This window comes from Protopterus annectens, chromosome 7.part0 (assembly GCF_019279795.1).
Source record: "Protopterus annectens isolate FY-2018-M chromosome 7.part0, PAN1.0, whole genome shotgun sequence".
In the NCBI taxonomy this organism is placed as follows: Eukaryota; Metazoa; Chordata; order Ceratodontiformes; family Protopteridae; genus Protopterus; species Protopterus annectens.
In genome coordinates, this window is record NC_056739.1 from 323,105,097 (window position 1) to 323,131,246 (window position 26,150).

General features: G+C 39.7%; 1 protein-coding gene across 2 annotated transcripts in view; it reads right to left on the bottom strand.

Annotated features, from left to right (window-relative positions):
• Nucleotides 1–1,152: 1,152 nt before the first annotated feature.
• GPR61 (G protein-coupled receptor 61) overlaps nucleotides 1,153–26,150 on the bottom strand; it is a 251,985-nt gene continuing 226,987 nt past the window's right edge. Inside the window, exon 2 of one of the 2 annotated variants that reach the window (XM_044076874.1) lies at nucleotides 1,153–7,384. In XM_044076874.1, the coding sequence (XP_043932809.1) occupies nucleotides 5,761–7,134 (1,374 nt within the window). In that variant the 5' untranslated portion in view covers nucleotides 7,135–7,384 and the 3' untranslated portion in view covers nucleotides 1,153–5,760. Of the gene's footprint in view, nucleotides 7,504–26,150 lie in introns of both variants that reach the window. The other variant, XM_044076873.1, reaches the window with a different exon arrangement.

The following is a 26,150-nucleotide window of genomic DNA, read 5'->3' on the forward strand; positions in this document are numbered from 1 at the left end:
CAGTGAACCAAAAGATAAATACATAATAATGAAAAACAAACTAGTTTCACTCATCACAGTCAGCCTGTTTGGTGTGCAGTGATGAAAGAAACTGGTTTATTTATTTATTTAGTTTTTGGTTGACTGCTTAAACAAACCGATCATATCTTAAAGTGCTGGCTTTGTTAGTTTTATTTATCTTTGTTTAGTCAGGGCAAAAACCTGTGCCCCACTGAGCAGGAAAAATGTTAGCCTTGCTTTGCCTTTATTAACACCTATTGTGTAAAGGAGCTTGAGGAGAAACACAGGAATAGCCTTTGTTCCTACTTGAAGCAAACAGCATCTATTTTACACACAAGTTAATTAGCAACGTTTTGTGCAGAATCTTCAGAGGTAGGTATTGCCTAGTGAAGCAATGAGATCTCTTAGAGGATGACACCAGACCTGTGTAATGATATTAAATAACTTTGCATGCAACTTAAATTTATATACATCTGACAGCCTTTGCTGAGACTGTCGACCTTCACAGAACCTGCCATGCATAATCAGCACATTTTCAGAGATTTAACAACAAATAATGGAACTGAGAAGGTGTACCCCCTTGTTTATGTAATACATCAGTGTAGTGTTACCTGATGACAGCTAGGCAAGACTTGGAAGAAGTTATACATGTTATCAAACTATCCAAATCTCCTTCATATTTGTATTGTGCTTTTTTACCCCAACTGTCCTGAACTGCTAAAGAATTGTAGTGTACTCCTTAAATGCAAGATGTCAGTTCTGATGATGTGACTGGGCTGCGGGGATCCTGTGGGATTTTAATACCAAATCCATGACCTTAGATCCAGAATGAGTAAATGAGGTATGAGACTGAGTGATGTGGCTGCAAGACTATGTGAACCAAGTATATATCGGCCCAAGAGCCAACCATGTTTTTTACACAATGAGGTCTTGCCAACAGCACTCAAGATGCCATAAACCCCAGGACCCTGATATATCTCTTGACATGTTCAGACTAACCTGCAAGTCATCTGCCTTTATAGGAGAAAACATTATTCTGTGAGGAGTGTATTGGCTTGCAGGAAATGTGTGTGTGTGTGTGTGTGTGTGTGTGTGTGTGTGTGTGTGTGTGTGTCTGTGTGTGTGTGTGTGTGTGTGTGTGTATGCGTGCATGTGTGGGTGTGTGTGTGTGTGTGTGTGTGTGTGTGTGTGTGTGTGTGTGTGTGTGTGTGAGACAAATAGTTGTGACTTCTCCAAATTTATGGTAATACTCATATCTGAAACAAATCAACAACTGAGACCTACTCTTCAGAAGACAGTTTTGAGAACCTGCTACACAGAAGCAGTTATCTAGGTAAAGAATGTGTGAGATACTTTTGTTTTTAAGACACCCAAACAGGGGGCATGGACTTTTCAAATGCTCTTGGAGCTCCTGCAGGCAAAATGAAAGAAGTATAAATGTATAATCACTGCCTCAATTTTACCTTGGCACATTCTATGTGACAACCATACTGGTACTTGGAAACATCTTCATATTTATGACAATAATCACAATTTCAGAAGAGTGAAATGAGAGCAGTGGGGACTGTTAAACTGGTTGAACTTTCTGGCCTTTGTATGCATATTCAAAGCTCTGAGGTGGGTCTGTAAAAGCTGTTTATGGGAATGCTAAATAATCTTGAGGAAAAAAAAAATCACATAAACAATCAATAACATTTTTAAACTACATCCAGATATTAAAAAGAACAATAAACAAACCTATCATGGCAATTACTGACACTTTTGAATGTAAAGAAACAGTAAACGTATTTAAATACTGGCACAGGTAGTAGAAAAGTGTTCCAGTGGTAAGAAGACCTGAAGAGCGGAACAGCTCACCCTGGCTGTTTAAATTGCTCGAACAGCTCACCCTGGCTGTTTAAATCGCTCGAGTGACATTGACAGCAGTCGCATCTGTATAATGAACAGACAAAGGCCTGCACATAAGAATGTGCATATTTCTGGGACACTACACAGAGAGTTCAGTGGAAGGCAAGCTAAATCCAGATCTTAGAACTGCTGTACTCCTTCTGTTCAATGAAGACCTTCCTTTCACTGGGGAGAATGGTTCATCTCTGGTCTGTGCTACATGGAAAACCTGATGGTAAAGCCGGGATACAAAGAAGACACTATAAATTGTAGCTCCATGCTGTGTGTACATCACAATACTTGTACTTCAGCTATCATAGCAGCTTTTTGTATGGAATTTAGGGAGGAAAGAAGGTGTCTTGAAACCATCTGTTAATGCATCAATGCTCCAAAACCAGAACTAAATATTGGTTATATGCTACTGGGCAGTACATAACAAACCTGCCATAAGGAGCAATATGTGAGAATCCAACCTCAGGATGTCCTCTGTACTCCTGTTAGAAGCTAAGTGGCCCAACATGATGAATAGAGGAGGGCCTTATGTCTGGCCACCAGATTAAAGAGATACACAGAAGCTGAAGAAGCCATAAAAATGGAAGATGGCAGTAGCAGGGTATAACATGCTTTTGCATTTGTGAGTGGTACCTAAATGTGAATTCTGCAACAAAGTCAAATCAAAATCACTTGCACTCTGTATTAACCAAAAAACAAATATATAAAACAGCTACAATTTATGGGCAAATGCAAAATGCTTCTACAGGTCAAGGAGCAATAAACCAAATATCAGACGTTTAAAAGTAAGGAGGTGTCAGATGGTTATATACTGTGTTTGCACATAAGCTGTAGTTGTTTTAGAGATTTCTGCAACAAAATCAGTGCCAACCTGACAGTATTCTGTAAATGACCAAATAAAACATACAGGACATATTCTGGTAGCACATTTTGTTGCCATAATAGTCCTTTCTCACTAGGGTATGGTCAGGGATGAAGTGGATGAGCATCAAATGTTGGGTGAGAATTTCCCCAGTTAATGCAAAAAAGAGGATAGAGAACTGAGAGGAAACCTGTGTACCAATTATGACAGTTACAGCAGGATCTGGATTATACCATCCATCAATAACATGCCATCTGTTAATCAGATCTCCCATATCTATATGAATAGATCTTGGAAGGGCGGTGCAAGGCCACCGTATAGGATTAACAATCATAAGGGCAGGAAGTTTCTTGGTGACAGGCTCGGTGTAGGTGAATCAGGTGAGGACATCCAGGTAGGGAAAGCAAACATCCTGCAGTAAAAAGTCACAACCCTACAGTTCTACAAACTCACTGATTACACTCTCTGCCCATCTTCATGCATAATTAAAAACAGACTTGCTCATTTTTGGTAATTTGTACAAAATATATTTGGTTTCACAAAAAATATTAAGAACACACATGGTTTCAAACTGTGCATCTTAAGAACAAGATCTTAAATAATGAAATACGAATGTCCATGAAGAAAGCAGGAAGTATATGTAAACAAATGATCATGCTACAAATGGCACAAAACTATATTCTCTGATTTGAACCTGCAGTCAGGTGACAGTGACACATCTGGGCTGAAATTCAAGCAAATTATGTTCGAAGTTACGGGTGCATGTGAGCCAGTCTGCCAGTAGTAACAGTCAGTATGTGTCATATAATGAGTAGATTGTGAAAAACAAAGAGGGATATTTGAGACAAAGACTTTGAAAAGGCAGTTGTATACACTTGCTGTTAGGTCAGTAAGTCATGGTGGTACCAGTCTCAGACGACTACGGCCAAGGCCTCATGCATTCTTTATTACTGGGCAACTGGTACTGCAGATAGGAAGTCCTACAAAATGCTTCTCATCTCACAGACTGACGTGCTCTGTAGTATTCATACTACATAAAAACAAACATTGTCTGTTTTTTTTTTTTTTTTTTTTTTATAAATTCTTAATTAAATGAAAGAACACTTCATCTGTGGGAGCATTCTTGATCTTTAAATGCCTACTAAAAACAATAACAGCAGGAAAAAATAGATTGCATAATACAGAAAGTCAGGAAAAAAAGAGGAGATAGGATCATTCAAACTTTATTTAGGCTCTAGTTCTGGGATCCTTGGAAGCATGTCTTGTAGCCTAGGATTTTTTTCCTGGGGAAAGTTGATGTATAGAATTAAAAAAATGCTGAATAAGAGCATTTTGTATCACAAAATTAAATCTCTATCCAGTTATGCACTGTATGATTTTGAAGTCATATGACTTGCAAAAGTCATGTTTCTCTGCAAAGTGCAATAGTACCATTACTAAAATGGTAATGTTGGCCTCTCTTCATGGGAATGGGTGAAAGATAGACTGTATGCTTATTTGTACTTTTACAGCCCTTTTCACAGAAACTTCAGAAGTCAGTGCATACATTAAAAATGCTTCAATCAAATTCTTACAGTTTTCAGTTTTTGGAGCCCGAAGGGGAATTCTGGTTATTGCTAATGCAAAATAAATATGCTGCCTGGAAGAGAGTAGGGGGATAGATGCTGACCATGATGGCAAAGGATTTACTGTAAGGAGGTTGTCAAATGACTCAGTAATTGCAGTAGCCCATTCTTAATGAATTATTAAGAAACAAATATACAACAAGAAGTGGAGATTATGTAGCTGAGCACTTAATAAAAATGTTAAGCAGGCTAAAACTGAGTAACTGCAAGCACTTAGGTGTTGTGCTTTATTACAGCCAAAAGGCTGGTAAAGGATAGCTGGGGGAAGTTGGGATGGGTAGGTGGGGCAGTTGTGAGGAGCTGGCTGCAAAGCATAGGCAGACTAGAAAGGCAAACTGCAGCTGCCTTCTTTTGTTGGCAAGTAACTGGTAATATATATGTTATATGTAATTAGGGGTAGGGGGAAACAATCTTCTTGCTATTAGTGTATGGGGCTAGGCCATTCCAGAAAAAAGTACAATACTGGAGTTCTCTGTAACTTATGTGTCTGCAGCACTTTGAACACTGATCTTTGTAATTATAATTAGAGATTGAGTGACATAATTGTTTAGCCTTGTCAATTTAATCTAAACAAGTTTTTATGGTGTAACAAGCTTTCTGTATTCTTATATACAGGGTGAAATGGTTGAGATGAATATTTTTGAGCTGACTCATATCATCTTAAAACTGACTGAGTTTTGTAACTTTGAAAGTGCCCATATGAGCCAGTGGCTGGAATAATGCTTCCTTCCTCTCCCTTTCTTAACTCCTTCAGTCTAAGATAGCTTTTTCTTTTGCATGTGGGTCAGAACACAATCCATTTTCCAGATGAAGATGAGATACAGAAGGCTTTTCCCTGGCAGCGTAGAAAGATTAATACTCCCTCTGATTTTTCTTTCCATAAGGCTAGCGTTACAGTCGTGTTAAATTATCTGCAATGCATTTAAAAAAGGGCATAAGGAAAATACATTCCTTAGGTGAGAAAGAGAAGTTTGCTGATAACTTTGGTGACTGGTCTTAGAAAATGCAACCAACAACCACACTTACAAATGTTTTACTTACTGCCCCTGTTCCATTTTATGGCACCAGTGTTCTAGTCAAAAATAAATTAATTACATAAAGAAAAAAAATCAACACACATTCAGTACAGAAGGAAATTAAATGTAACAATGCTCTAAGAACTCTTTTGGATACAATGTCAGGAATAGCCACTCTAAGTAATGAATGTGTTAAATGGGGATACCTGGCAGCTGCTCCGTGCCCTAGGGAATGAGGTTTTCTATGTGCTGGTCATGCTTAGAGCCCTAAAACATAAGTTATACTTCAGAGCATCTCAGATGACCATTCTGCATTGTTTCACACAACAGGCAGTTGGATTGTCAAGTGCAATGATTGTCACATGTCAAGTTTGGGAGAATGCACAGACCTTATATAATTACCAGATACAGTTATGTCACTGTTCATATGTTGATCCAGAAAATCAGAGGTTTCTTCAGCAATTTGTCCAGGTATTCTAAAATCTATAGGTGGATGCTCTCGTTTGGGACTGGTGATGTCCTGTGCATTTCTAATTTCTGGATTACAACCTGTGCCCTGGAGAAATTGCAAAAAGTTCTCTTCAATTGAGCCTTCTCTACTGGGCAACCTGAGATCTTCTTCCTGGCTCTCCTTGAAGAAACAGTTGAGATGTTTGTTGAGCTCTCCCCTGATTTGTCGGTTGAGGCATCCATAGAAAAATGGATTTGAAGTGAAGCAAAAGTATCCAATCCAAGTCACCACCTTCTCCACCTGTCCACCAACAACCGAATGCAAACTCAAAGCTGAATAAAGATGATAGAAGAAGTATGGTAACCAGCAACACAGAAACTGACCTCCCACAGCTACAAGAATGACAGCTGCTTTTCCACCACCAAACGTCCTCTGTGGAGTTGTGCGGGGCGCTCCAGAACTTGTGACCATTGTTGAGCGGCTGCTTAGGGATTCTGAGCGCTGCCTTGGGGTGTCCATCCAGGTGGGGAGAGGTCCATGGTGCATTGCTGCAACCCTGGCCACTTTGAACATGCTGCAGTAGACCACAGATATTATCAGGACAGGCAACAGGAAGTAAAAAATGCTAAAGAAAACAACAAAGACTTTTCTGTATGAATTTGCATTCCACTGGAGCGTACATTCTCTGCTGTTGTTAACAACTGATGTGATGACATCATGGTCTTGAGAATTCCACCCAAAAATGGGAATGATGGACATTATGAGTGCTTTTACCCAGATACAAACCAGAACTGAAACCACTAGCTTTACAGTCATTTTCACTTCGTACCGCATAGGGTGGACAATGTAATAGTACCGCTCTACATTGATGGCAGAAATTGACAATATGGAGACACTTATAAAACAGACACTTAAGAAAAGATATAAGCGGCACATTGCTTCACTGAAAAGACTGTTGTCAAAAAGGGCTGACGTGGATAACATGCCTAGGGGCATCAAGGTCAGAGCAGCAAGAAGGTCAACCAGGCACAAGTGGAAAACAAAGACAAGTTTCCGCAGTGCTGGGTTCTTGATAATTACAATCATAACTGCAATGTTGCCAACAATAGTCATCAGGTCGATCAACAACATAAAAAACAGTCCAACTGATTCTGACAGAGTGGCTCTGTTGAAGCTTTCTAGGGTAATATTTGGAGGGATTATGCTTGGATGAATGTGGTATGATAATCTGATCTGTTTGGAAGAATTCCATGTTCTCTGGGTAGAAGCTGAAGGCTCCATGGATATAAAAGTATAAACCTGAGGTACTTCCAATCACAGGTCCATTACCCATCCTTCTCTGGGACACAGGGCACCTTATTAGTTAAGGTGCTTGATTAGAAATGCAGTACGAGTACACCAAATGTTAATGTATGCACTTTTAAGTCCCAGCTACAGAGGTGGAATGGTCCTCCAATTTACATGGCATATCGTAGTCTTCCGTTGGTACCGTGGACGACTTGTAGTCATGTTTGTTGTTGGGGCTGCAGCGCTGCTGGGAGAAAATGCAAAAGGAGATCAACAGCTGCTCTTACATAACTGCTTATTAACTCTCTCTTTCTTTGCCCAATAGTATGGCCATTGTTTTTTTTTATTTTCCAGTGGGAATAGCTGGGAAGAAAGGAGAAAAATGCATTAATAATGTGTGATAAAGTCTGCAAAATGTTATAGTATGTACATAATGAAGGGGTAAATTTCATTAATGACAATTGACAAAGTTTGCAAAATGTTACAATGTAAAATTAAGTCACAATAGAAAACTTTGCTGTTGTGATCTTTATCAGCAAATATGTATTATTAAAATATAGGTTCATAGATCAGTACTAGGCTAACTGCCCTTAATAAGTTATGGACCATTTTAAGCCTAGCCAATTATCCCAGGTGAGAATCAAACCTTGCACTTTGTGTCTAATAGCTATACATATATGTATATGTATAATCCAAAATGTGAGTAGCATGGTGCAGAACAATAAATAAAAATAAAAAAGTTCATATTTTTTTGGAAAGACACAGTCAGACCATAATGGTTTAATAAGACTGATATGCTGTTAATAGTTCTTAAACATCTGAAGCTCTTATATAGTCCCATGGCAGTTTGGGGTTAACATTTCAGGAACATCTTTGTTTTTCATCTCCTTGCTTTATCATTTCTCTGTTTCTAAACTACAGCTGAAAGGTAAATAAAGTGGACAAGGTCTCTCAACAAACAAATGCACACAAAAAGCTTTTTTTAGAAATGTATGCACTCTGTAGGTTGCAGCAATACAGATCGATCAGTTTTAGGCTTTTTCATGTTTTCTACGCATGGATTGATCATGCTGTGTATTATACTTCAGAACTGAGCCGCTCCTCTTTGGTATTTGCATCTCTGATGCAAAAGTTGATATCAAAGGAATATGGCTAACCAAGTTCGCTGATGATTGGGGGCAGTTATTGAATCCTGTTCAAGTATTCTAATTTGTCAGCAAAAGTTGGACCAAATAAATGCTAGGTATGCTAACCATGGTTTTACTCTCAAAACCAAGAAAGATAGTGTAGTTTCCCCTTGGTTGTTGTTGTTGTGTCTTTCGGCTTATCCCGGTTAGTGGTCGCCACAGCGGAACTCCAGTCCGCTAATGTTTGGTAGTGGATTTTTACGTGCTGAGTTACCAGCCCTGACGCACAACCTTCAACGAAGGCATGCTCATTCATGCATGCCTCCACACAGAAGACGCTCTAGCTGAGAATCGAACGGGACAACGTCTTGCTGTGAGGTGACAATGCTACCGCAGCACCACTACCGCAGGTATAGTTTCCCCTTGGTAAATCTAGTGTAACCATTGCATACCATAGAGGTAACATTCTGCTTAAATCTGACTCTCCCAATGGGGACTTGGAAAATAAGTTGATAAAAATGACCTTTGACCACTGCATCTCTGTCATGGTTTGAAAAGCCTGCCTTGTGCAAATTATCCCTTCATGGCATTTCCACAAGGTCTAAAGATGATATTGTTCTAGATTATTCCTGCTTTATTAGGCTCATCATTGAATATAAAACCCATTTTGGCATGTATCTTGCAAATCACTTAATCCAACTTGACAGACCACAGTGCTCCCCCTACAAAAAGACCTCAAGTCTTTATACCCTTAGCTAGTTATCTTAGGCTAAAAGCAATATCCTTCTACTCAGTCTTTTACAGCCTCCTGAGGGGTGATCACTTTGAATGATCTTTGAACTGTTTCACATAAACAGAACCAGTGCTTAAGCAAACACCTGCTCTAGAGATGTAAACCAGTGTCATCACACTAACAATACAATGGACAAGAGAGGGCCTACGCTCAATATATCCTGAATTTCTGGAATAAGATCCCCTTTAATACTAAACAGAGTACTTCACTGGCAACCTTTAAAACAGTCTGGATACTAGGATGGGTGATCAAATTTTTTTTACCTAAGGTCTGTAGGGAAAATCAACCTAATTGGGGGCACTATTAATTCCCACCAGTACTGGAATGATATAGTTTTGCTGGAAAACCTTTTAAATTAGCATAAAGGAGGCACCTTGTTTTAAGATACCGCATTAGACATTTGGACAGCGGACACATACAAATACAATAAATTGGATTATTGGATCTCTGCTCCAGGGAGATTCATGAGTATCTGGAGTTCAATCATAAAATAACATTTTACTTGTTTAGCCTCATTCTTGTACTGTGCATTAACTGCAATTCACCCTTTGTTTTATGCTAGAATAAATAAATACGCATTAAGTGTTATGTCTGAATGGCCATTCTACATTTGCCCTCTTACTGCCTCATTTATTTCTGTACCCCATATTTTCTAACTTTCATCTTGTACTTGTATTAATCCAGAGAGGTGTAAATGTTGTGGTATAGTATATGCCACTCATGTGCCATCACTGAAATTATACTAATGCAGCCTGTACTCAGAAACTGTATAAACTACATATTTTAACAGTAGCACAGAACTGCAGTTCACCACTTCCAAGCCTTCAGAAAATCTCAGCTGCTCTGAGATCTGTTTTTATATTTGATTAGACAGAGTAGCAGCTACAGTTTCAAGTTATTTAAGGAAATGCAACAAACCACTGTAAACAGTTATTTAGTGTGTCTATGGTAAAATGATGCTGACCATTATCCATTTCGTTTTATACGTACAGATACAACACTTGCAGGACATGAGCATGTAGATTCATTAATATCTCCCTAGACAAGAACAGCACTGTATCACATTGCAAAATGCAGAATGTTTGTCCAGCCCTGCTCACATGGTGTCTGTTCTCCTTCTAGCTACATTGCTGTTCTTTGAAGTAGTCACCAAAGCCAAAGACGAGGGTAAGGTGGTTCACAAAGCCTATCTAGATCTCGCCAAGGCTTTTGACACCACCCCCCACTCTGGAATTATAGATAAACTCACTAAACTAGGTATAAATCCCTATGTCACAAGATGGGTTGCCAACTGGCTCACTGACAGAACCCACACTGTGAAAGTAGCAGACTCCAAATCTAACTTCAGACCAGTGACAAGTGGAGTACCACAGGGTTCAGTCTTGGGTCCTCTCCTGTTTGGTATCTACTTTTCTGAAGTAGAGGCTAACACAGAAGGTCTTTGGCTAATGAAGTTCGCAGATGACTGCAAACTAGGAGCCGTAATCAAAACTCCTAACAATGTGGACATCCTACAAAAGGGCCTCATTGAGACAGATGCCTGGTGTCAAAGCCATGGCCTCAAGCTCAATGCTAAAAAGTGCATTGTCATCCCCTTTGGTAAAAACTCTGTACCCATGAGCTACCACATAGGTGGTAGTCTACTTAACACCGAAAGTGTGATAAGAGACCTTGGGACACAGGTGGACAGTAATCTCTCCTTTGATAATCACACCGTCACAGTAGTCATGAAATCCTTCTACATGGCACATCTCATCACAAAAGGTTTCTCATTAAGAACAAAATAAGTCATTGTTCCCCTCTACTCATCACGCATTAGACCCATTATAGAGTACAATGCCCCTTTTGGTATGTACCTCATAAGACATCTACAACAACTGGAAAGGCCACAGAAATACCTCACAAAGAGGATTACTGGCCTCAAACAGATGCCTTACGCAGACCATCTCAAAAAACTCCAGCTTTACTCCATCGCATATCACCTACTCAGAGGTGATGAGCTGTTGGACATGCTCCACTTAAAGAAATCCCAGTCCCTCCAAGCTACATGCCCTAGGGACCTAAACCTTGTCACCACAATAAACAGAACATGGCGGAGGGATAGATTCCTGTCCCAGAGACTTCCCATACCCTGGAACAAACTACCTATCTATATCAAACAAAGCTCCTCATTAGCACTCTTCAAGAAAAATCTTGATGATTGGATGGGAAATAGGAAATTCACCCTGGGGATCACCTCTGTGGCTCTGCTTGACAGGGGCACAGGAAAATAATTTTCTTGGGTGGCGAAAGCCAGGGTACCTTTTTTGGCTAGGTTTATATAGGCCCTAGGGCCAATAGCCTAGTATCTACCTATGAACCTATGAACCTATGAACATTATTCTACATACCTTACTGCCCCTCTCTGAGCTACAAAACTGCAGTTCAAACATTTGTTTTATAAATTTGCAACAAAGGGAAAAATGTTGTAATCCTTGTCCATCCATCTTTCAAATTAGCACTCAGTGAAAGAAGTTTCGGCAAAACTGTACCCTCAAATTGAAATCATCTAGCACAAAATATTCAACAAATTACAGATTACAAGGCCTTCAGAAGAAAACTTATTGACCACAAAAATAGGCTTATGAATGTTCCAGCAACATGACAAAGTCTGGACTTACTCTGCCTCTCCCACACCTAACAGACGTCAACTGCAAATGCAACCCATTTTTGTATACTTTTTTTATAACTTTGGAGACACACTTGGCACTTTATGAATGCGGACATATTGGGAAGGATTACACACAAGGGAAGGACTGCATCACCTTACCTACACGCTTACTCTTTGTTGTTTTACTCTTCCTTACTTTCTTCCTTGTCTTTTTGTCTATGAATAGCACAACTTATGACAGCACTGACTGTATACATTATTGTTAATCACCTTTCTGCAAAAATGCACAGTACATGTTGAAGTACTGTGCTGCTAAAAACAACACCTCTTTAGGCATCACTACAAAAATTCTTAATTCTTACTTGTGTTTACCATCTCTGTCTGCATCTGTGGTCTTGCACTTGGGTCATGATCGAAGGATCAGATCACTTGCCCAGTTAACAAATGTCAAATAAATAAAAATAAATAAATATAACAAGTCTCTGTGCACATATCCCATTGAGGGACCCCTAACAGAAGATTGAGCATTCACAACAGCAAACGTTGAAACACCAAACCCATATCATCAAAAACCAGGAAGCTCAAAAACAATGCCAGGATAACAAAAGCTACTTTTTTGCAGGGGACAAGCCCCCCCCCCCCTTGTGCCACACACACACCTTGCTAATTATATATATAAACTCTGAGATTGCATTGCAGTGGAGTAAGGGGCAAAACCATAATCCCCACTGTACAGAGATCCTGCATAGTGACAGCCCATAGCATTTAAGCTTCAGTGTTTTCGGTGATGTGGGACCTCCCCATGAGATTACAGGAACATGACTGAGCATATGTGTCTGTGTCCCTTTCTAGCTGCATAAGTATGTCTGTCTGTGGAGGAGAGCTTGTAGGAGCAAGCAAAACTGGAACAACATGGGGTCTTAAGGTCATATCCATGAGCAATTCTCAGAAGCGCGGCATGTTCCAAAAATATGCATCCCATCTGGTATGTGATGGCACACACCACAGCTTGGGGGCGGGGGTCTGCAGACAAGACACATATCGATTTGCTGTGGCAACTCCCAAAGAAGGACAAGCTTTGCTCTGCTACATATATGAAAGAAAACATCTTATAAGTCAAATCAGTAGCAGGAAAATAACTGCATGCAGGAAAGGTGAGCTAGAAAATGACACCTACAAATCCCTAACAGGTAACAAGGCAGAGACAAGGTGGGAAGGTAGGTAGTATCAGGACAGACTGACAGATTAGTCTGCTAACAGACACAAAAGACATCCCAAGCCAGAGCAGGTCTGAGGTGTGAGCTGATAGGGACTCAACAACAGAGGTTATACTAAGGCTATGGAGATGTGACATAAAAACCTGAATGTGTCTAATGAGCTTGAGCTTGCCTCACAAATGAGATTACAATGGGACCCCATGAAGTTTTAACTTTCATGAAAACTCACACTACTGCTACATGATGCACACAAGCTAATAGGCTGCAGTTATCACAGACTGCCAGAATCATGTCTATGTAACAGCAATTGTACTAACTCCTTGCCCCACTATGTTCTGTGCAATACACAGCTGTTCTGTGTGGACTAGGTTCTTGTCTTATATGTTTATAGATTCATAGATTAGTACTAAGCTTATTGCCCTTGCGAGCCATTTTAAGCCTAGCCAATTATACCTTGTGAGACTCAAACCCTGCACCTTATATTTGTAAGGCAAACACCTTAACCATTAGGCCACCCTCCCAACCCTATAAACAAATGCAGGTATACCTGTCTGTATGATCTGCACTGTCTCCTATTACTGGTGTACTGCAAGTAGCACTGATGATAGCTTTTATGTGGTACATGCTACCAGTGGGGTGCTATGCATTTCCACTGTCTCACTATTGTGGCATAACAAACCAAAAGGTGATGGCTGCAAGAGGTGTCAAACGCATTGTGACTGCCATCAGGAAACAGACAGATGCTGTTTGATAATCTGTAGAGAGAAAAATCCAGAAGGAAGGTAGGAAGGGTAATAAGAAGCAAACTGGTGCTGAAAGTAATGAGAAATGAAAAACCATGGGGCAACACAAAGGTCTCCAAAAAAGTATAACACCCAGCTCAGGTGTGGCTTATACTGGGAGTTACTATTGGAAGTGCAATACCATATAAGAAAAGTCCTAACACTTTGAAAATTAAAGTGAGATTCAATGCCAGTAATAGCAGAGACTTACTGTTACACTTTTTACACATTTTATAAGGTGGCTTTCCTGCAACCCTGATGTGGGGGGGGGGGCTGCACCCCTAAACACTTATTACTTACATATACTAACTTTGACAGTGCTATACCTCAGAGTAAAAGGAATACTCAGAGATACTGCACTCTCACAATTAGTATACACCTCTCTGTTCAAACAAATGTTTGCTTTTCTGAGGAGTGCATTAACTACCCCCATGGTTAAGTATTGTAGCTAATTCAGACAATACCATGTGGTATCAGCCAAAAGAACAGCAGCACCAGGTAACAGTAAAAACTGTTTATTTTTAATACAAGTTTAGTGCTTTGTTCCTACCATAAGAACTTCATCAGAACAAATAATCTAAAGCACTATTTCATGCATCATATAAATTGGTAAAACCACCTACCAATTAAACGTCCTTGTTAAAACCAACCAATAAAATAATGTCAAATCTCAAAAGGTCCCCGAATACTAAATAATCCCAGAACTTTTAAAGGGACAGACAGTGTAAAATACATATCAAACTTCATTTGCTTTAAGTACAATATTACACTGATGGAACATGCATCATTTAACCCAGGGGGACATGTAGCATTCAACCACAGTTGCCACTTTAGTTCTTTTTTATCCAAATGTTCATTAACAATATAACCTCTTGGATCATTCACCACCTGTTTAATGACGGTAAATTTGAAAGAATGCATAGGAAATTCTGCAATGTGTCTATAACATGCGATATGTGTAACAACAATGCCTATTGATATTATATGTATCACTTCTAACTATGACCTGGTCAGCTAGCAAAATGCTTGGGTGCTGAGAACACTGACCACATCTGACCATGCTTTTTTGCCTATTAGTAATCATCACATTACACTCTAACTTTTTTGAAGAATGTATCCTTTTTCTAAACAATATGGGGTCGCTGCACTATTTTTTAATTTAATTCTTGATCAAAAGAGAAAATTATGCAGTTCTTTTTAAGGCAATTGAAAATGGCTGGACTAAGTTATATGTAGAGATAAATAACTTAATGTTCTGTTTTCAAAGTTTCACTAAAGGTGCAACCCGCCTTAACATTATCTGTATAGGTGTCAACAGGTACATTATTAACCTCCAGAATGGATTTATAAAGATCTGCCTATCTTTTTGTAATAACTTCTTCTTTAATTGTTTCTAAAAATGCTTTAGGATAGTCTCTCCTCTTAAGCATATCTAGAACATTATCACATTCTTTAAGGAAAGCTTGGATATCTGTGATCATCCTTGCCATTCTCACGAGCTGGCCTTTAACCACAGTCTTCTTCTGATGTAAAGGATGCCAACTCATGAAATGCAGATAGATATTAACAAAAAAGCCATGCACTCTAAATTCTTAGTTATTTCCACATCTAAGAAGCAAATTTTCTAGTTATTACAAGACCATGAAAATTTTAAGAATGCTACTGTACTATTAATATGGTTGAAAAATTCGACCAATCTCTTTCCAGAGTCATCCCATAAAATAAAAATGTAATCCAAATAATGCATAAAAAAATGGTGGTGCAGCATTTAGTGTTGTCGTCTCACAGCAAGAGGTTCTCTGGTTTGATTCTAGGCTGGGGTGCCTTCTGTGCAGAGTCTGCATATCCTCCTTGCAGTCATGTGGGTTTCCTTCAGTTTCCTCCCACATTCCAAAGACATGCAATAGGTGGATTGGACACTGTAAATTGCCCATTGGTGGAAGTGTGTGTGCGAGTGAGCGGTACAGATGAACTACAGTGGCAGGATTAGCCACCCGATGGTGTAAACCTTGGCTCAAGATGATTGCCACTGTTGAAGTGGCACCCCGATAACATGGGAAAAGGGAGTAAAGGATGGATGGATGGATTGTTGAAAAACACTATTAAAATATATTCCCTCTTCCACTGGGCCATAACCAGGTTTGCAAAACTGGAGGCACAAGCAGCCCCCATAGTCACCCCATAGTGACTTGTCTAAAGTAATGACCTTCAAAAAATAAAAAAAAATATTTGTTAACACCAGCTCCATTAATGTAGTGATGGTGCTGATATTATCAAAATTCATCTTTTGAAGGTCCACCAACACATCCTTCAACCACATTAACCATATTTGGTGGGGGATGACAGAGAAAAGGTTTCTAATGTCTATTGTAACAAAAATACAGTTCTCATTAAAACTTAAGGTGTTAATTTTTTCTAGGAATTGCCATGAATCCCTACATACTTGTGGAATGGTGTCAACAGATTCTTCCACAAGATGGTCGATACATTTAGCAAAGTAGTGTGTTTGATCTTTTTGCATCAACAATGGGGCTGATGGGGGTCAGAAATATTTTTATGTATCTTAGGGCTGCCGAATATACTGGTTATAACCTGCTTGTCATTTAATAAAAATTCGTAGTCCTTCTGATTAAGTTGACCCTGCATGAGCATATTAAACAATGTGGAATCAATTTTAGCTTAAGCAATGAGAATTTCATTCCTAGATTGATACCTCTAAATATGTATCAGGCAAAAGTAATGTCATCATTTTATTACTGTAGTCTTCACTACTCATAAACACTACCCCATCCCTTGTCCAGTTTCATAACTCTCTCAAATATCTCAGCATGTTAAATATTTGTTCCTTAATGGTTGAGAACATAAATGTCTAATCTCATATTCACACAGTCTCTCATCTGTCATAATAGCATTGTTTAATGGAGGATTAAACACACTATTCATACTAATATTTTTAACATTTCCACTGGATAAATTCTATGTGAACCACAAGGCAATATTCATTTTCTGGATGTACAGTGTAAAATCAATAAGATCTTCAGCAATATTAGCCTGTCTGGCTGGTATAAAATTCAGCCCTTTGGAAGAGTGGTGGTGCAAGAGTCCTTGGTGTTGGTGCTGGCCCCATATGTAACAGGAATGACAGTTTCTTGTTGTTTTTGTTGTAAATGTGGCAGTGATTTTAGCTGGGATATATTATGAAACTCATGCTTAAATACAACAATATACAGATTGAGTTGTTGTCTAGAGAGTTAGACATTTTGAACAATTCAAGCACTAATGATATCTTATTTGACCATTATGAGACTAATTATTTCAATATTTTCAAGAAAATAGACAATGTATGCAATGATATTTTACAATGGAAAATCAACAAATTTAGAAGAGATGTGCCTGAATATAATAATGGTATGGCCTAGCCAAACCCCCCAGCAATTGTAACTCCTACCTGATTGACAGTGTCAATAGACCAATAGTACAGCAATGGGAAATGATGAATACAAAATCGTCAAATGATTCTCCTAATGGACCGGCCCCTTTAGAGCAGGAACAAGCCCGGAGGTCAGACAGACTGCGTGACAAGGAAACACCAAAGAATTCATACATTGAAGAGACTTTTACCAGACAAGGGGTCAAACCCAAGAAAATTTACAAGAAGAAACGTTGTCATTCCTATTACTTATGGGGCCAGCACTGAGGACTCTTGCACTACCACCCTTCCAGTACTGGCAAAAAACTCTATGAACGACTTTACTGCATACAACCTTTCACATAAACCGGTAAATGTAAATCATGCAGATCTTTTATCTAACAGGCTGAGTTTTATACCCTGATGTTTTGCATGTCTACATAGGAGAATATGTAGCAGTAATTTGTTTTACCACTCTAGTTTAGATTTATTTAGTATACCATAAATTTAGTACACTGTAATGTTTTTATTACTTTGCTCCTCTGGGCTGAGAATGAAATTAGTCAGTTGAGATTAGTGCTCTACCCTGGTAAACAAATTCAAATATATAGGTAAATAAATACTTATATAAATAAATATTTTTCATGTTGTTACAATGCTTAGTGAAGCAGGAAGGCTGATGGAAAGCTTACCCGAATGGGCGGAGAAGAAGAAATTTGCAGAAGCATTCACAAAAGCACGTGACAGATGGAAACAGGTTAAGGAGAAGTCAGTAATGGAGGTAAGTTAACGTTTGAAATGTACATAAAGTGCAGACAGGGCAGTCTTAATTCTTCAGTCTTCCATCACGAAAGCATAACACAGTGCAGCTCTTGTGTTTGTGTTTTTGAAATTCTTGTTATCTTGCTCACAGATCCAGAATACTGAAGGTGGGGTGCACTTCATCATAGTATCTTTACAACAGCCATGCTAGGAAGACAAAGTGAAGGGAAGTGACTTATCCCCTACAACAAGACGGCAGCCTATAAAAAAGCACTAGCGGGTGTTATTCTAATTATGAATTCAAAATGTATTGCAAATAATAAAAGAAAAGCATAAGCATTTTAGTTTTACACTTGGATATTTCGGAAAATGTCATTTTAAGATTATTGTCCTGTGTATAATCAAGGTTATTAAATCATATTAGCCAAGTACTAGTGTTATCTACTTACACTAACTGCTTTGCCAAGGACTTTGACAGGGCACTCACTATGGATGTAGAAGACAAGCAGGTAGCAGACAGCAATTCAAGCATTTTTGAACAGATATATGTAGTTCCTTGACAGGACCATGGAAAGGAAATGCTATAAACTAGTAAATTACCTGCCTGACTAGTGTGCATCAGCACATCATGCGAAGAACAGTTACCTGGCATATCTACAATTGAAATGCTGTGAGTGCTTTGTCAACATACATCATAGAAAGATGAAGGTTCTTAGATGAATAACAGGTGTGTTATGGATCTTGGTTTCTCGCCTGGATATCACTGTGTTTTTGCAATTACAACAAATACTGCTGTACCTTTCTTTTTAGCTTACATCTGAATTTTGCACGCTATCATATGTGTAAGTTGTTACTGTATGGGAGCTGTTTCCCACATCTTCTGCATATGGAAGATGGATTATCACAAATGCTCAGTGCACTGAAATGTATTGTGAAAAAGCTGAAATCACATCAGGTCATGCAGTTTTATGGGAGCCCAGCACCTCAACATCAACTATACTAAGTAATTTTACTTCCTTCATTGGTCTGGGCAAAGGTGTGAATGGTCATAAAGCTCAATGGCCTTGGAAGATCTATGACTTTTTTTTTTGCAATGTTCTTCTCAACTTCTTATATTAAAATAAATGCTTTCTTTGCCTCTTTACTGTAAATATTTGCATTACAATATTCATAGGTTCATAGGTACGTACTAGGCTATCGGCCCAAGGGCCTAAGTAAGTCTGGCCAACAAGGTTCCCTGGCTTATGCCACCCAAGAAAGTTAATTTCCTGTGCCCCTGTCGAGCAGAGCCACAGAAGTGATCCCCAGGGTGTATTTCCAATTTCCCATCCACTCATCAAGATTTTTCTTGAATAGTGCTAATGAGGGACTTTGCTTGACATAGATGGGTAGCTTGTTCTAGAGTATAGGAAGCCTCTGGGATAGGAATCTATCCCTCCAGCATGCCCTGTTTATTGTGGTGACAAGGTTTAGGTCCCTAGAGCATGTAGCTCGGAGGGATTGGGATTTCTTTATGTGTAGCATGTCCAACAGCTCTGGGTTTAACATAGCTTTATATACTAGGCAGAGATCTCCTCGGAGTAGGTGATATGCTACAGAGTAAAGCTGGAGTAGTATCAGATGGTCAGTGTAGTGCATATGTTTGATGCCAGTAATCCTCTTTGTGAGGTACTTCTGTGGCCTTTACAGCTGCTGCAGATGTCTTGTGAGGTACATTCCAAAAGGGGCGTTGTACTCTATAATAGGTCTAATGAGTGCTGAGTAGAGGGGAACAATGACCTCTATTTTCCTGGATGAGAACCCTTTTGTGATGAGGTGTGCCATGTAGAGGGATTTCCTGACTACTGTGGTGATGTGATTATCAAAGGAGAGACTGCTATCCACCTGGTTCCCAAGGTCTCTTATCAAACATTCAGCATTAAGTAGACTGCCGTTTATGTGGTAGTTCATGGGTACAGAGTTTTTAGCAAAGGGGATGACAATGCACTTTTTGGCATTGAGCTTGAGGCCATACCTCTGACATCAGGCATCTGTCTCAGTGAGGCCCTTCTGTAGGATGTCCACATCATTTGGGCACTCGACTATGGCTCCTAGTTTGCAGTCATCTGCGAACCTTGTTAGCCAGAGACCTTCTGTGTTAGCCTGTACTTCAGAGAAGTAGATACCAAACAGGAGAGGTCCCAGGACTGAACCCTGTGGTACTCCACTTGTCACTGGTTTGAAGTCAGATTTGGAGTTTGCAACTTTTACATGTGGGTTCTGTCAGTGAGTCATTTGGCAACCCATATCATGACGTAGGGATTTATACCAAGTTTAGTGAGTTTAGCTATAATTCCAGAATGGGGGATGGTGTCGAAAGCCTTGGCGATGTCAAGATAGGCTGTGTGAACCACCTTACCCTCATCCACGGCTTTGATGACTGCCTCAAAGAAGTCAATCAGGTTCAGGAGACATGATCTGCCTTTCACAAACCCAAACTGGGTGGGATCCAGAGTTTCGAGGTAACTAATGTCTTTATTTATGAGTTCCATGATGATATGTTCCATGGGCTTGCAGACCAGGCTCATCAGGCTAATAGAGTGATAGTTCCCAGGATCAGTGGTGGCTCCCCCTTTGTGGAGTGGGATAACTGTTGCTGTGCACCATTCAGTGGGCACACAGCCTGATGTGAGACTATGATTGAACATGGTGCTTAGGTGGGGAGCCAATTCATTCTGAAGTTCGTGTAAAACGCAGCCTGGGATTTTGTCCGGTCCCATGGATGCTGTGTTTTTGGTTTTAGAGAGTGCAGCTTTTACCTGCATAGATGTGATTACAGGGACTCTGCATTCTTCCTGTATAGATATGGGCCCTTTAGGGGGTGAGAGGGGGGGTAAAGTTAGCAGTGAACCTATCTGCCAGGATGTTGGCAATATCAGTTGGTTCTGTAATTTTCGTGCAGTTGTGGTATAACTTAGAGCAGATCTGGGTGTTGTCATTGAGATTCTTGACATAGCTATAGAATGCTTTGTGGTTGCCCTTGGAATCAGTAGTGATTTTGTTTTCATAGCTAGCTTTGGAGGATCTTATAAGGGATCTCAGCTTCTTACTGAGGCTGACCAGGAAGCTCCTCCACTCATGAGATTTTACTCTCTTTTGCTACAGTTTCTTGCTTGCTTGTTGTAGAGTTTGTTTATGGCAGGGGTCCACCAGATTGGCTTCCTTTTTTTGGAGGATAACATCTTGGTTATGTTTGAGATAGCACGATCCATGCACTTGTGTAAGTGCTTATAGAGTGCATTTGTGTAGGATTCAGCAGTCGTAACTGTATTGTCCACCTGCATGGGTGTCATGAAGTTCACCATTTCTGTCTCAAGAAGTATGAAGTTGGCTTTGGAGAAGTTTTTTACTGTGGTTTTCTTAATGGTGGGTGGGATGTGGATATCTAGGGTGATTAGCTCATAGTCGGATCTGACCAACGAGGAGTTGACTTCAGGTGTGGAACATCGGTCCCTCATGTTGGTAACGACTAGGTCTAGGATATTGTTGCCCCTGGTGGGGGTGTGTGTATAAGCTGATCCAGGGCATTGGAATTTATGAATTCCAGAAAGTGTTGAGCGAAGAAGTTGGTACATGAGTAGTTTTCCCAGTTAATGGTGGGGTAGTTGAAATCGCCCATTATTAGGGTGCTTGGTTGAACCCTAATATTTTCCAGTATATCAAGAAATGAGGCATGGGAATCCTGGGGCATGGTGGGGGATCTGTAGCAAGCTACAATTTGGATTGCAGTTTTGCCCAGAGTTAGTTGCACTATCATCTCCCTATTCTAACTTGAACTATTTTCGTAAAAAAATAGTAATTGTTATTACAGAGAGCTATAGGTGTCTAGTTCTCTAATATTTATTCCTCCTTTTTCTTCCATATAAATTATACTACTGTTCTATAAATTTATCTTTTATACCATCCTCCATCTATTCAGCTAAAACTTAAAAAAAAAAATAGTTTCTTATCACATCCATATTTTTGTAAAAGCTATAGTTTAAATCATCTTCTTCCATATTCATCTGTTCTCCAAATTTCCTCTTCTCCAGAACAGAAATTTTAATTACTCAGCCAAATATTCTCCGAATTTCATCCATTGTAATTTTCTTTTGTAATTTGCCCACTTTCCCATTTACACACTTTTTAACTTCTTCCACTGGCCACTCTTCTTGTACCGGGATCTTCAGTTTTCGATACGTATCCTTAGCACATCCTTACTGCTTCCATTACATGTTTTATTCCTTAGTTCTCTCCTTATTTTTATTCCCTTAATTATTCTTTACATTTCAGACTTCAGAAGTTGTATTTCTTCTTTTTTGCCTTCAAAAAGTGCCTGACTTTTCATTACCCCCTTCATTTTCTTATTTCCTTATATATTTGTGTTTACTTCTTTAAACATTACACACATCCACACTGCAACTCTTTTTTTATATTCTAATATTATACTTTTGCTATCATACTATCTTTTTAAATCATATACTTATCCAAACATAAGTAATCTTTTTATCTTAGTTTTAAACCCAGCCCTTCCAAGATATTTCCTTTTCATAAAATTCCTTCATGGTAGCATGTTTTACCCATATATGCTTCAGCATTTGGTCTGGGATTCAGAAAGACTGCAGGTGTTGTGGCCAAACATACCATTATATATCTTGTTTGCTGGACAAAACCTGCATCTCATTAAAAATGAATAGTGCAAGTAATTTAATTTATTAAATATCGCATATGCAGCTGTAATATGGTCTGTGGGAACAGCAGGTAGCATCGAGGTGCAGGAACAGGGAAAGATAAGGAACAGCAATGCTCATTTGTTGTGTGCATATCTTCATTAGGCCCTGCCCAATCCCATATGGGAAGTATTGGTAAGAAGGAAAGCTTATTTGGAAACCTAAAATGGCCATTTTACAGGAGTGCACATCTATTTTTAACCAAATAAAGGATGGGAATGTAAATATAGGAAATGTTGTAAAGGAGGAAGCAAGCAGAGAGTAGAAAATATGGTGAAAAAGCTAAGGAATGAGTGGGATGGAGGTGGGGAAGGTTGGGTACACCTTTTGAGGGTTGGGTGAATATTTTATAGATATGAAGAGAAAGTAAGGTGGGAAAGTAGTAAGGGAATTAAGTGGAAGGTAAGAGGGTTGGTGTATGTAGCAGGGGCAGACAAACACAGAAGACAGACAAGACTGACAGAAAGGGACCTTACACAATGAGAGAGGAAAACAATGGAAAAGGAGATAACAGACAGAAGACAATGATGAAAAGGATTGGACAATAAACAGGGATGGGCATAGAAAAGGGAGGGTAACACCAGGATGAGGAATAGACGGAGCTGAGCAACTTCTGTGCCTGCCAACTGTGCCCCAGTGGGAGTTACTCACTACCCTGGGCTCCATCACCACTTTGCTCTGGCTCACATGGTTGAGCCAATGTGGGGCAGGGGCATGATTCAATAAGTTACATAAAGAGTGTAAAATAACATATGTGCTGTACCTTTAAGAAGCATTTCTAAGACCTGAATGTGCATATAAATAGCAGGCACGTGCTAACTTCAGTACCATTTTGTAAATACAACCAGAGTGTGAACATCTCTGTATGAGACAACTAGTTTATATATATGTTTATGTTTGTATATAATACAGCTGCTTGAACAAAACCCACAATGTTTGTCTACTTCATCCTGAATAGACGACCGACAGAAGTTGTCCAAGTGGCCAATGTGGGCATCAAGCCTACTGTCAATGAGCTCTCCCGCTATGATCATCAACTGCTAATGGGTGATAAAGCTATGTCCTCCAAGTGCACAGCTACTGGTGGGTACAAGAGCACAGCCATCTGGGACAGGCCTGGCTGGAGTGCCTGTGGCAGCTGTGTAAGAGTTGTGAAAGATGTTGTCAGTGCTGCCACCTATGGGGGCTACCAGGCCTTGCGAGAAGTATGGGTGAAGTTCTAGATACTGCTAAATGTAACTGTAAATAAAATAGAGAAAAAAATGTAATGGAAAGGATAGTGTGAAAGGTGTGCGCGTGAGTGTGTGTGTGTGGGGGGGGGGGGGAGGGAGGGGAGTACAGACATGATGAAAAAATGCAGCTCATATATATCTTTACTATAGTAACGTTACAGATACTAAACTCAAAAGAGCAAAAACACTCAACTCAAAGTAAAAATGATGGCACACATTATACACCAGAAGAGGGAGTTAAGCCCACAGCCAACATAGCATGCAATCCAGAAGACAAAGCCTTAATGTGTTAAGCTACTTATAAAATCAGAGTGAAGGCTGCAGTCAAACACACAGTAATGCTGTGTGTGAGGCAAATTTACAGATACAAAGAAAAATGCAGCACAAACGTAAATTTCCATTACAGTGTTACAGGTTGTTGTTTGTCTTTCGGCTTTTTCCCGGTAATGGGGCACCACAGCGGAACTCTGGTCCGCTAATGATTAGCAGTAGATTTTTACGAAACGCCGAGGTGCCAGCTCGATGCCCAACCTTCAGTGAAGGCACTCCCATTACAGTGTTACAGGTACTATACTCAAAAACTCACTACTGACCCATCCCAAATTACTGATGATGACATAGTACACAACCAAAGAGGGAATCCAACCCACAGCCATCATCACATGAAATATGAAAGGCAGAGCATAAATGGGTTGAGCTACTTGTATGATCCTATAATTAAGCTTAGTAATGGCATGTGTGAGACAAGTGTACAGATGAAAAGAAGCAAAGCAGCTGAAACGTATGTTTCTATTACAATGTAGTAGGCACTTTACTCAGAATTACAGCAAATAAAACAAACTTACTAATTATGGCACAATAGACAATCAAAAAAGGGAATCAAACTCACAGACACTATCACATGCAGCCTTAACATGTTGAGCTACTTGAATGATTTGACTGATTCCTGCAGTCAAAAACACTATAATGACATCAGACCAAATGTACTGAGAAACAGGGACTATGAGAGAAATTTAGTGGGGGAGATGAAACCTACAGGCATCATCACACTCAGTCTGAAAGCAAAGCCTTAATGTGTTGACCTGCAATACAGTTCCAAAAAAGCACACACACACACACACACACACACACACACACACACACACACACACACACACACACACACACACACACACACACACACACACACACACACACACACACACAGTAATATATTAAACAGTCATACTGCTATCTTTAAATTATGGAACTTGGCACAGAATTCCCAGTACTGTAGAAAGCCTATACTGTATCAGACTAAAGCTATGATACATGAACAGATTATTAACATTTAAACTTGTGCTGTAAGAAGCAGGTGTACTCACCTAGGCACTCTCCAAGGCACTGTATTCTCCTCCTCTCCAGCTGCATATTTTCTACAATAGCTTCAGGGGCAATGGCAAAAGAAACAGGAGTTTGTAATATATGTGGATGACATACACTGGCAGATCGCATGTCTAAATGAGACAAGGGTTACTTAAAGTACATAGGTGGTGGTTGAGCTCTAACATCAGTCTTCCAATGGCCCAGATGGTCAGGATGTTGTCTTTTCAACACTGTTCACCCATGAGCGGGATACCAGTGGCATGTGTTACTGCCTGCGTCAGGCTACTCCAGCCTGAGTTTTGTACTGAGGACCTTCTTAGTGCTCCTATAGGAGCCACTGGCTATAGTCCTGGTGTAGCAACTGCAGGAATATTTTATTTTCCTTCATAAACCATCTTTGCACTCTAAAAGAAGCATTGCCTTCTCCACCTGTTGACATACCTTTATAGGTGACAAATTGTTGTGAAAAATGGCAGATACTTCAATCTCACACCTTTTCTTGGATGTGACAACTGCCCCACAACAACAGTGAGCAGCTTATTTGTATGACAGGTGATGGAGCAGCCTAATATATGTATGGTGTTGCAATGCTTGAACACACAATTGGAGTCTTGCTTTTCATTGTCCTCAGCACTCTCATATCAACCTGTGAATGACCTCCACATATGTGCACACTCCCCCAGCTATACAAATGATGATAAGTGTGCCCTGCCCTTTGTACACTGCTACTTAGGTTGCCTGTGTCTGATGCATGTCATGGCCAGCCTATGCCTGAGTAAAGCACATCCTGGTGTTGGGTTTTGCATTCATCACTTTTACTGTAGTGTATCTGCTTTTCTCTGGGTGAGAGCTCTATGCAGGCTGTTGCTCTTTGTTAGGGTCATGGCATATTGTGCTCACCTCCATCTAGCAAGATCATCCCTGC